Source organism: Camelus ferus, chromosome 19, assembly GCF_009834535.1.
Source record: "Camelus ferus isolate YT-003-E chromosome 19, BCGSAC_Cfer_1.0, whole genome shotgun sequence".
NCBI lineage: Eukaryota > Metazoa > Chordata > Mammalia > Artiodactyla > Camelidae > Camelus > Camelus ferus.
In genome coordinates, this window is record NC_045714.1 from 36,336,026 (window position 1) to 36,348,764 (window position 12,739).

At 41.8% G+C, this 12,739-nt stretch overlaps 1 protein-coding gene across 1 annotated transcript in view; it reads left to right on the forward strand.

Annotated features, from left to right (window-relative positions):
- Window positions 1-12,739, forward strand: part of EFCAB8 (EF-hand calcium binding domain 8) — a 44,218-nt gene that overhangs the window by 29,054 nt on the left and 2,425 nt on the right. The window contains 5 exon segments of the mRNA XM_032461193.1: window positions 680-814; window positions 3,674-3,895; window positions 4,463-4,600; window positions 6,893-7,061; window positions 11,784-11,916. Of these exon segments, the coding sequence (XP_032317084.1) occupies window positions 680-814; window positions 3,674-3,895; window positions 4,463-4,600; window positions 6,893-7,061; window positions 11,784-11,916 (797 nt within the window).

Below are 12,739 nucleotides of genomic sequence, written 5' to 3' on the forward strand. Positions count from 1 at the left end.
TCCCAGGCTTGACTGACAGTCCGATTTTGGAGGGAGTAGCAAGGAAGAGTAGGGGAGCTGCTCTCCCTACTCCCAGAGGGGGGGCTTTGGCCTCAGACCTTCAGCTGTGACAACAGTGATCTCTTGTGTGGGGCTTGAGGGGCCCATCAGGTGGTCTGAGCAACTGAAGCCTGATTCCCGTTCCTGGGAGCTGGGGCTGGAGTGAGAAACCTCACCTTCCCCAAATACCCAGTGCTTGGGAGGTGTAGGGCTCATCCGGCCCCACGTGACCGGCCAGGACATAGTTCTGTGAGATGCCCACACTGTATGTCACTGTGAGGCTCTCGTACCATCTTCAAAGTGTCAGGGTTGCACCATCACATTCAAATCTTCTAGAGCAAGGGGTGCACACACCCCTGTATCCTCACCTCTAGTCAGAATGTCTCTTCCAGGACCAAGAAGAGTACTTCCCCGAAGGTCAACTCAAGTCTCTGCCCTGAGAGCAGAAGCTGCTTATAATTTAAAACAGGGACTCCCCAGCATCAGAGTGTCTTTACAGCCAGGATCCTTTAGACACCCAGCTGTACCATGTGCACAAGGGCGTATCTACTGTGTAGGGCTGCTCTTTCAGCATCCGCCTCTGTCTCTGTTCCCTGGAGACCCTTTCATGATGAGCTGGGAGGTCCATTTTACTTTCCAGAAGCCTCTCAGCGCCTACAGCCTCAAACAGTCAAGAACACCCCATGACAGACTGTCACTTGTCAGAGAGGCTGAAAGGAGAAAAGCAGACTTCCAGAGGAAGCTGTTGCTGCAGTCCAATGCATCAGTGGAGAAGGTCGGCCACGCGCAGGCAGGGTCTAGTTGTGAGGCGTCGTGAGGAACAGTTGGGGTGGGCTGGGAAATGCAGTGCTTCTGAGCCTGGGGGCCTGCGAGCTGGTTCTCCCCAGAGAAGGGCCAGGAGAGGCAGCTTGGAGATGAAGGTACCACTCGGATCTTGGCTGCCGGGCCGCTGTGTCTGAGGGGAGCTCCTGACTCTGACGACGCAGCCCTGCCCGTGTGCTCCCAGCCAGTCCTTGCCACTCACTTGCCTCCATCCTGCCTGCTCAGCTGTCCCAGCGCTGGTGGAGAAAGTGTTGGGAAGGAAGACTCAGCTTTCCCCCAGTTCAGAAAAGGAAGATCTTCGTGGCATATCTTTTTGGTGAATCCTGCAATCATGTTTTAGGAGAATACTTAATGATCTGATTCTTATGACAAGATTTTTAAATTTTCCTTAAAAATGATAAATAATGACTACTATAAAAATTGTGTGCATCTTTTAGGATGTGTTTTTATTTGCCTATGTGCTATGTGTACACACAGGTATGATTTTGGTTTTCAAATAAAGCTGGGAATGTTTGAGACCGTAGTTGAACTGTTTGCCTCTTTTGCAATGCACAGTGGACAACTTTTCCTCTCAGTACATATACATCTATCTACTTCATTCTTTTTAATAGTTTCATACAGGGGGCTGATGCAGGTTTTTTCGGAGCCTGAAACTTACACAGTTTAGGAGGCACCCTTTAAGAAAAATAACACATATTTATAAATATAAAATTAGATAGAAAAGTGAAAATTTCTTTAGAATGAGAAAGAAATGACAGCATATTTCAAAACGTACAAAGCTGACGAAGTTACAACTAGCATGTTGGTAGTTCCTCTCATGACCTTGGAAGGGCCTTGAACTCGACCTTGATCTTAACTTGGCCTAGAACTTCATGAACTTCAATGATAATTCTGCCCCGGCTGCAGTGTATTTCCTTGGATTTGCCGTAATTTATTTAATGAAGGCCCAACTGGTACACACTGAAGTTGTTCCTAGTATTTCACTGTTATAAACTGTGGTGCAGTTGAGACCCTTCTAGGTTTATCTGTGCAGGTTATGCTGGATTTCTCAGAAGTAGGTCTGAGGGATCCAGTTGTGCACAGTTTACATTATGATCTGCTCTCCAGGAAGACTGATGATCTCCATCCCCCTCACCAGTGTGAGAGTCTGCTTGTCCTCACACCAAGCCAGTTCCAGACATCAGCCTTTTCTTCATTTCTGCCAGTTAGATAGCTGGAAAATAGCATTGCCTTTTGACTTTTCTTTTGATTATTTGTGAGTTTGAGCTTTTTGTATATTTGTTAGATATTTGTATTTCTTCAATGGAATAAATATCTATTCACATCCTTTTCCATTCTTTTTTATATTAACTCCTTGGAGCTCTCTGTACTCTCTGGAAGTGAATCCTTTGCCTGTTGTGTCTTACAGCTATTTTCACCTTATCTGCATTCATGGTATCACACTGAGGTTTTAATTTTTTTCTTGCCATTTTTGTTATTTTCCTTTGCGACAACAGAGAAAGTCATTGTTTATCCCAGGATCACAGGAAAATTTATTATATTTTAGACATTTATAATTTTATATATTTTTAGTCAACTTTTTTGCCCCGTCTAAGTAATTTTGTATATAGTGTGATGTATAAATCTAATTTTTCCCCTAAATTGGTAGCCAGTTCTTCCAACACCATTTACTGAATAGTTTATCTTTTCTCCACTGGCTTGAAATTCTATCATTATTATATATTGTGGTCTTCTATAGTCTGTTTCTAGACCATTGTTCCATTGGCATATTTGTCTGTTCTTGCATGTATATTTCACAATTTTAAAAGAAATGATAAAAGTCCTTATGCAATTAGAAAAAAGCCAGAAGAAAATGCATTAAAATCTTAATGGTGGGTGTTAGAATCTGTGGGTGATTTTAATTTCTTTTCATCTGTGCTGTCCACATTTTGTACAGCATGCAAAGTACACTTGTGTAAAGTGGGAAAATACTTCCCCTTTGTCTATGGTTTACAGACTTCTTGTCCTGGGCCAACAGGACACAGGCTGAGCATTTTGTTTTGGGTCTCTATGACAATAAGGATAATCAAGATTTTGTTGTTGTTGGCAACGTGTTTTGGGGACACATAAGCTACTACACTATGATTTTTGACTTAGCAGGAAGGGGGAAGCTTCCAGTTTCTCCTGCCAGGCCTGATTCCTCTCCCTCTGACTGTGTTCTCTCTGCCTCATGCGTGGTGGTTGCCAGGCAAGCAGCTTCCTTCTCACGCACCGTGGGGCCACAGGAGTGACGTGTGAGGTGACAGTGAGCAGAGGAGGGATTTAGCAAAGGGCAAGATCTAAACAAAACTGGAGGAAGAATTTGGTTAAAATGCCAACACCAGCTTCTTGGTGACTGGCTGGAAAATCTGGCATTTCACTGTAGGTATATATGAAGGGGAATGAATTCATTTTCCAAATCATTTTGAGTTGAGCACAAGTCTTAGAAAATCTTGTTTGAGCCTTTAAGACAAACCAAACTTGTATGTCTTCATTCAATAACCATGCCCTGATAAATTACTACATGTCAGACAGCATTGTGGTTGCTGAGGATAAGTAGTGAATAAAAAAAGACAAATCCCTGCCCTCAAGGAGCTCATGGTCCAGCCAAATGTTCCTGGTCACCAGTTAGGTAGGAAGGGTGGTAACCCATCACCATTCTCACTGGGTATCTAGGAAACTGGGGGACCAGGCAGGTGTGGTTTCTTCCCCGGGCCCCTCAGCACCGTGGGACAGTGTCCAGGGTGAGCCCTGGCTCCCAGCCCCACTGAGTGCGCTCACCTCTCTCACGCAGATAATCTTCTTGCAGACCAGACCTTGCCTGCCACACACGGCTGCCCTGCTGAGCAGCTGCATGGACGGCTACATCTACGCCTGGTCCATCCACGGCAGTGGAGGCCTGCTGGGGAAGTTCCCTGTGGACTTTGAAGAGAAAAGGGACGTGGTTGTGGGCGCCATGGCCACTGATGAAAACGACTGGATTCTTGTCACAGGGGATTGTCAGGGACACATCAAGGTGAGGAGGAACTGGCGTCGAGATTGAGGGGCTGACAGCAGCCCAGCTCTGGCCACCTCTTTGCTATATGTGGCCCTCGCCTAGTCCCTATGCCCTCTGGGTGCTGGTTTCACTTGTAAAACAGTGGGCAGTAGGGTGGGTTGCCTTAGAAGTTCTCTCCTGCTCTCATGGGCCCAGTGAAATGAGTGAGGGCTTGGTCAGGAGCCCCCCCTGCCCAGAAGCCTTCCCCAGTGGGTCCTGTGCTCCATCTTTCTCTTCCTACAACTCCCTCCGCTTCCCCCCCCGCCACACATCTAATCTGCGATCAGGAACTGATTTTGTGCTTTGTGATGACATGAGGCAAGATTGTCCTATCCTTGTCTCAGTCACACTCTCTGTGCAAGCTAGCTAAGGGCCTGGCCTAGGAGATCCCTTGGGCCCCTTTGGCCCTGAGTGTCTGGGTAGTTAAGAGGGATGAGTAAGACCTATGCCCCTAAAGTGAAGAGAAATAGTCTGGGAGGGGCCCTCAGATTGAGCTGGTGTTGGGATCAGGAAGTGCTGGGCCACTAATCCACACTTTGTGCCTAGATCTGGGACATCAAGGATTACTGCACATTTTCCGACAAGCAACCAGCCCATCCCAGTAGAACAAATGGGTTTCAGTTCTTAATTCCTAAACAGTTTCAGACCAGCCTCCCATACAACATTCCATTGGAGGAGAAGAAGGTAGGAAGATTATTGAAAGGTTGCTCAGAAAAGTGCCTTTGAGCCTCACAAACAAGCTAGACCATGGTTCCTTTACTGAGATTCTGAATCTTTCATGTGTTCTGTTCAAAGTTGTCTGGGTGAGGTGGAAATGTTTCTGTTAACCAGAAGTCACCATTAACCAGTAACACACAAGTATGCAGATACCAAATATACGCACATGCATACACGTGTACACACACACACACTATCTAGGGGTTTTGATCTTTGTAATAAAGGCCCTAGAATCATGAATTCTTTTTAAAAATAATGAAAATATGTATGTATTTTCTTGAGTAGGTAACACATTTCCATAGCTCAAAAATCAGTTGATTTTTCTCCTGTGACTAATGAAGATGAGCACATATCTCTTCGTTAGTTGTCTGGAAAACGCAAATTGAAGCCACAATGTGATACCACTACACACCTAGCAGAATGAAATTAAAAAGACAGGCAATACCAAATGTTGGCAAGGATATAGATCAACTGGTGATGAAATGGTGTAAAATTGATGATGATGGTTGCAAACTCCGTGAATATACTAATACACCATTGGCGTGAGCACTTTAAATGGGTAAATTGTATGTGAATTGTATTTCAATAGAGCTGTGTTTAAAAGAAATAGAAACGATAGAGCAAATATTCTTTTTCACAGATCTTTGTAATTGTTTATGTAATTTATCCCAAGGAAGTAGTATTTAAAAGAACATAAACCGCTAAGGTCTTTAACGTGAACTGCCAAACCACATTCCAGAAAGTTTATACAGTTTTGCACTTTATTAGTCTGTTTTGCTTTAATCCTTGACAACATAAGGTTTTTATTATTAGCTTTATTTTTCTGAGCGAGCATCCCCTGGGTCTATCAGAGTGCCTTGTTAATAGTATCCATTCAATAAATAAATGTTTAAAGTGAAGAAAAAAACTTTGGGCCAATTTTTAGATATAGTTTCTTTTGATTTTAATCAAGATATCATTGCTTATTAGTGATGTTGACATCTTTCCTTATTTTATTGGCCATATATAATTTTGTGTTGCTTCTTCATGTCCTTTGCCCATTTTTCTATTGTGGTAACCATCTTTTATAAATGATGTATAATCATTTTAAAATATATTAAAAGATATTAACTCATTGCCTGTCATATATCTTATAAATATTTTCCCCAATTTTCATTTGTCTTTTAATTTCACTCATGATGGTTTTTAAGTTACAGTATATTTTTATGACCAAGTCAATTTTTCCTCCCATTGTGATATTTCTCATTGCCTATCACTTTCTTATTCAGAAATAACTAGTCACTCATACTTTCTTTTAGATGTTTAGTGGTGTCATTAAAAAGAATTCTTCGACCTTTCTCGTGTTTATTCAGTTGTAAGATAATGATTTAAGTTTCACTACATGGTTTATCAGGAATTCCAACACTGTTGATTGAGTCCTGCTCTCTATTTACCATCAGTTTTCCTATCATTCTATCATCTAGCAGTGTTTTAAATATATATTTGTGTTGGTTCCTGAGCTATTGTCTTCCATTGTTCTGTTTAGTTGTTATTATTATTTATTTTATTTTATTTTTTATTGAAGTGTTGTTGATTTACAATGTTGGTTTCAGGTGTTCAGCAAAATGATTCAGTTATACATATGCATACACATATTTTTTTCAGATTCTTTTCCATTATAGCTTATTATCATGTCTATTATTGTGACTTAACATACTTGAATATGGTAAAATATGTCCCCCTTCATTAATCTTGTTTTATTTAAAAATGGTCTTGGGTATTTGCACTCATTTTCCAGTTAAGTAGAGTTTTATACTCTCATAGTGCTATGTGATATATTCCCCCTTACTCACCCTATTCTACTCCCGATGCCCAGCTGAGTAAAGAAGACACCCTGGGTTCTTGTCTACCCCGTTACTTTCTAGCTGTGTGGCTTTGGGCCAGTTACTAAACATCTCTGACTCTCACGTCTCTCTTCTGTGCGATGATGAGACTCATATACATCCTATAAGGTTGTTATGAAGGTCATCTGTATACAGACAGCTGCTAAACAACATAGCAATATGCAGTGCTTTTTATGATTTTACCAAAGAGGCCAGTGAGGACCAGAGAAGTGCAGGGACTTACCTAAGGTCACCAGAAAGTTCTTGTGGAAACGTGTCTAGTACTTGAACCCTGGCCCATGTCCCAAGGTCCTTCCAGAGGGCCCTGTTGCCTCTGGATGCCCTCTGAGGGGCCTGTGTCTTAGTATAATGAATTTTCCTGTACTGTCCCCTGTAGGTTGTGGCTGGCCAGACAATTTCTCTGGTTCCGCCCAAGCTTCTGATTACCTGGAAGGGCCATTTGGAGAGTGTGGCAGACATCCTGTATGTGGACAGCTTCCAGCTGAGTATCAGTGCTGGCCAGGACCAGGACGTCAAGGCTTGGAAACTCTCTGGTGATGCCATTGGTATGGTCCTGCTGAAGCTCAGCTGTGCCCCATGGCCCTTCCTGGCCCTGTCCCTAATGGAACATAAGCTGGCACAAACTTTATATCCTGTGGGGTTGGGGGTATCAGGCCATAGCAGCTGCCTTTGGCCAAACATTATTACAAGATGTGAGTCTTTCCAGTTGTCCATTCAGTAGTCTGTCTGTTCATCCATCAGCTGTCCATCCACTCATTCACTCACCCACCCAACAATATTTGCCTTTGTATATCAAATCATATATCTGATAAGGTATATTCCGTTCTCTTTTTAAAAATAAACTTAATTGTTGTGTTATAACATACATAAAGAAAAGCACATAAACCAAAAGGGTTCAGCTTGGGGAATTTTCAGAAAGTAAACATATTACCGTGGAGCCACCGTCATATCAAGAAACAGAACATTACCAGCACTCAGGGCTCCCCTCATCCCCCAACCTGACCATTTCTACCTCCTCCTCTCCAAAAGTAAGCACTGTTCTGATTTCTAAATCCAAAGATTAGGTTTGTCTGGCTTTGAACTTTGTATAGTGAAATCATGTGACAGTTTCTCCTTTGTGTCTGGATTCATGCTCTCAAACACCATTGTGTTTGTGCAGTTCAGCCATTTGTTGGCTGTTCATTCATCCTCATTGCTGCTAATATTATATTGTTGATACATCATTATTTATTTATCTGTGCTACTGTTGGTGGGCTTTGGGGCTATTTCAGGCTATTAAAAATAGCACTGCTATGAACATTCTTATACATATTTTTTTGGTGAACAAGTGTATGCATTTCTGTTGGGTATATATCTAAGAATGGAATTGCTGAACCCCAGTGTATGCACATTAAGTCTCAGCAGATACTGCTAAACAGTCTTTCAGAGTGGTTATCAACTTGCCCTTTTTCACCGCCAGTGTAGAACAACTCTTACTGTCCCGTAATTGTGTCAACACTTGGTATTGTCAGTGCTTTGAATTTTAGCCATTTTGATAGATACATAGTGACATTTCATTGTGGCTTTTAATTTGCATTTCCTGATGGATAAGTAGTGCAGTTGAGCATCTGTTTATGTATATATTATTGATCACTTGGCTGTATTGTTTTTTTAAGTGCTTGTTCAGGTATTTTGCTCGTTTTTCTATCGAGATGTTTTGCTCTTTTGGATTTATAGGAGTTATTCATATTTTCTGGATATGAGTCCTTTGACAATTCTATGTTTTATAGCTGTCTCCTTCCACTTTGGTTTTTATTCTCAGGAATGTCTTTTGATGAACAGAAGTTCTTAATTTTAATGTTATCCATGTTATCAATCTCATCCTTTATGGTTTGTGCCTTTTATATCTTGCCCCTTCCCCCCACACTGGGTCAAATCTTTTTTTATTATGGTAAAAAACAAATTACATGAAATCTACTGATTCAACAATTCCAATTCTAGGCATACATCCGAAGGAAATGAAATCACTATTTCAAAGAGATACCTTCACCTCCATGTTCATTGCAACATTATTTATAAGATCCAAGACATGGAACTGAGCTAAGTGTACAACAATGGGTGAGTGGATAAAAAAAATGTGACATATATGTGATGTATATAATATATATGTTATATGTAACATATATGATTTATATGTGTATATATACACATACACATAATGGAATATTATTTGGCCATAAAAAGAAGGAAATCTTGCCATTTGCAACAACAGGAAGGTATTATGCTAAGTGAAATAAGTCAGACAGAGAAATAAAAGTGTTACATGATCTCACTTATTTATGGAATCCAAAGGAACCAAACTCATCGAAACAGAGTAGATTGGTAGTTACCAAGGGCAAGACGTGGCATGGGGGAAGTGGATGAAGGTGGCCAAGGGGGCACAAACTTCCAGTCATAAGATGACTAAGTTCTGGGCATCTAATGTACACCATGCAGTTAAGAATACTATATATATATATATATCATATACTTGACAGTTACTAAGGAATTACATCTTAAAGTCCCCCCCCCCCACACACACAAAACACACAAAAAAGATACCTATGAGAGGTGATGGATGTGTTAACTAACCTTATTGTGGTAATCATTTTGCAGTATGTACATATATCCAATCATCATGTTGTACACCTTAAACCTAACACAATGTTATATGCAATTATATCTCAGTAGTGCTGGGGGAAGATCATGAAATCTACCCTCTAAACAGAATTGTAAGTGCACATGCAGTGTTGTTAACTATAATGTAATTTGTTGTACAGCAGCTCTCTAGAACCTAATCATCTTGCATAACTGAAACTCCACACACATTGGACAACTTCCCGTATTCCACTCCCCTCAGGACCTGGCACCTACCATTCTACTTTCTGCATCTATGAGAACATTATCTCTTCAATATTATTTTTGCCCATTCTGTCTCTCCTCTCACTGTGGGATTCCAATTACATGTATTTTTAGAGCATTTGGCTTTGTCCCATACGTCTCTCATGCTCTATTCTGTTCTTTCCATTTTTTCTATCTCTGCCTTACAGTTTGGATCGTTTCACTGACCTGCCTTCCAGTTCATTAATCCTATCTTCTTCTGTATGCAGCCTGCTATTAAATCCATCCAATTGATTCTTAATTTCAGATATTGTATTTTGTAGTTCTAGAATACCCATTTGATTTTTTCCCTATAGATTTCAAGTCACTGTTGAAATTCTCCTTTTCCTCCATTTTGTTCATATTTTCCTCCATTTAACATGATTTATAATAGTTATTTAAAGTGTTATCTGAATTATCTGTGGTTCTCATTCTAATACCTATCTCTTCTTTTGATTATTGGTTATATTTTCCTATCTTTTCACACGTCACGTATAGAAACACTCCCAATAAAACAAAACAAAAACCCAAACCAAACCAAACCAAACTAAACCAAACTTTTCGGAATTGTAAAGTCTGAGGATGATGTGATTTTTCCTACAGTATACTTGCTCTTTCCTTTGTATTGGGCATCTCAACTCAAGGCAGTTAGGAAGTAAGCTGGTTGGGGCTGGACTACAGCTTTAAGAGACTCAGTTTACTTGTGTTCATTTGACTCAAGAGTGAAGTCTTTCATGTTTGTTGTCAGCTTCTTCCTTCAGTGGGATTCTGTCTCCCTATGATCTCACTCTGTCTTTCTAGCCCCCGGAACTTCAGCTCACACAGGGCTTAGCAAATGTCCTGGAGGGAAAAACAGCTATGCCTTTGGGACTCCCTCAGACTTAATCCATCATGCCAGCCAGATTGGCTGTCAGAAGCTCTCCTGGCTTCCATGCCCTCCTTGCTTACTTCTACTAAGCTGAGCCTGGTTCTCATTCAGCCTGTGCCCAGACTCAGAAAATGCCCCCAGAGAAGAAAGCAGCTTCCAATTTCAGTTCTTCTTGGAAGGACTCTTTCCTTTCTGCAATCTTAGTTAATCTAGTCTCCTCTCCTTTTTCAGCTTTCCAGTGATTTTTTAATACACCTTTTAAAGTTTACTTTCCATTTTTACAAAATATTGGCTACATTCCCCATGTTGTACAATACATCCTCGAGTCTACCTTACACCCAATATTTTGTACCTTCCACTCGCCTACCCCCCTATTGCCCCTCCCCTATGTCCCTACTGGGAACCACTAGTTTGTTCTCTGTATCTGTGAGTCTACTTCTTTGTTGTTATATTCACTAGTTTGTTGTATTTTTGATTCCACATATAAATAATATCACACAGTATTTGTCTTTACAAATAATGAATGATGCCTCCAAGTCCATCCATGTTGCCCCAAATGGCAAAATTTTGTTCTTTTTTATGGCTGAGTGGTATTCCATTGTGCATGTGGTACGTGTGTGTATACACACACATATACACACACACACATTGATGGACACTTAGGTTGCTTCCATTTCTTGGCATTTATAAATAATGCTCCTATTAACATTGGGGTGCATGTATCTTTTCAAATTAGTGTTTTTACTTTTTTCAGATTATACCCAGGAGTGGAATTGCTGGATCATGTGGTAGTTCTATTTTCAGATTTTTGAGACACCTCCATGCTGTTTTCCATAGTGGCTGCACAATTTACATTCCTGCGAATAGTGTATAAGGGTTCCCTTTTCTGCACATCCTCACCAACATTTATCTGTGTTGTTTTTGATAGCCATTCTGACAGGTGTGAGGTGATAACTCATGGTTCTACAGTGATTTTTTAAAATGTGACTTTGTAACATTTATGTTTTGTTTTTCTTAATTAAAATGAATTCAGCAGAAGAATGGCCTATGACTCACTCTACCCTGTCCAAAGGACTCGTGCTTCTCTATTCTCACTATTTAATTTCTAGTCCAGCCCCATTCCTCCCCAAACTCACTTCTAACTCACATAGGGGATAGACACCTGATCATTTTGTGCTATTGCCATTTTATACATGAACCACTTAAAGCCCAAATGAGGACCATTCAGTCACTGCCATGGTACTCTTTCCATCTTAGCCTACATGTGGGGAAGGATGCTTTAGGCCTGAGCTCCAAGTATATCCTAGGGCCAGTGTCTGATTCCTGCAGGTATTTGCTGAGTAGCTAGCATAATGCCTGGCATGTGGTGGGCATAATAAGGTGTAGGCCAGGGGTTAGGGGTTGCTGGCTACTTCTTGCGAGTGGATGGTGAGGGGCAGAGGGTTCAGCGGTGGGGTGTTGGCCAGTCCTTGTTACTGAATTGGGTCTGGTTAAATCACAGGGAGGTTTGGCCTGAGTGTTTGGAAAATGCTGCAGGATGCCCCGACAGTCAGTGATCAGGAACTGAAAAAAAGCTCAGAGGAGGAGGGTGACTTCATAGACACTACCCAGAAGGCCTTCCATCTAGATCTGCAGTGAGTTATCACAGCCCACTGGGCAACTCTGGCCTGAGGAGGGGGATGCTGGAAGCCTCCCCAGACCCCAGGCAGCCTCACTTGGATTGGGTAGTGCTGGGCATATTTGGGAAGAGCTCTCAGAAGGCCAAAGGCCTGTGGCCTGTAGGCAACTTGACTCTGCAGCCGTGGCCTAGGAGCTTGAGGCTCTGTTCTAGCCCAGATCAGCCGAAAGACTGAGCAGTACATGTCAGAAATATAAAAACCCAATTCCTTAGATGGGACCCTGCCCCAGAGTCAGGTTCAGATTTTCCAGGGCTGGCTTCCCTGCAGAGGCCACTTCCATGTGGCCAGAGGCCCCTGGCAGGAGAGTGCCCAGGGCTCTGGTCCTGAACGGACACTTGTGCTATTTCTCTGATTTGAGGGGGAGGCAGGTTGCTTGCTACTTGTTCTTTCCTCTGCAGGTTTCTCCTCTGTCCCTGCTCTACCCTTATTCCTGACCAAGTCTCGTATAAATTTGAGTCATTCAAAAAATATTTATTGAGGTCCTGCTGACCACTAGGCCCTGTGCTAGGTTGAGAGCCAAAACAACCCAGACGCAGGTCCTGCCTCAAAGAACTCGCAGTCCACTTGGGTAGATGAACATGCAAACCCATGGCTGCAGTTCTATGTGAAAAGTGATGAGACTGTTAAGAACAAGGATGGATTAGAGAACAATCACCTGATTGGTTGGACCAAGTAAGCAAGGCCTCATAGGAGAAGAGACTTTGGAGTTGGATTTTGACATGTAAGTAGGAGTTTGCCAGGCACTCACAGAGTCCTTGTGGCACCTATGTTCTTATCA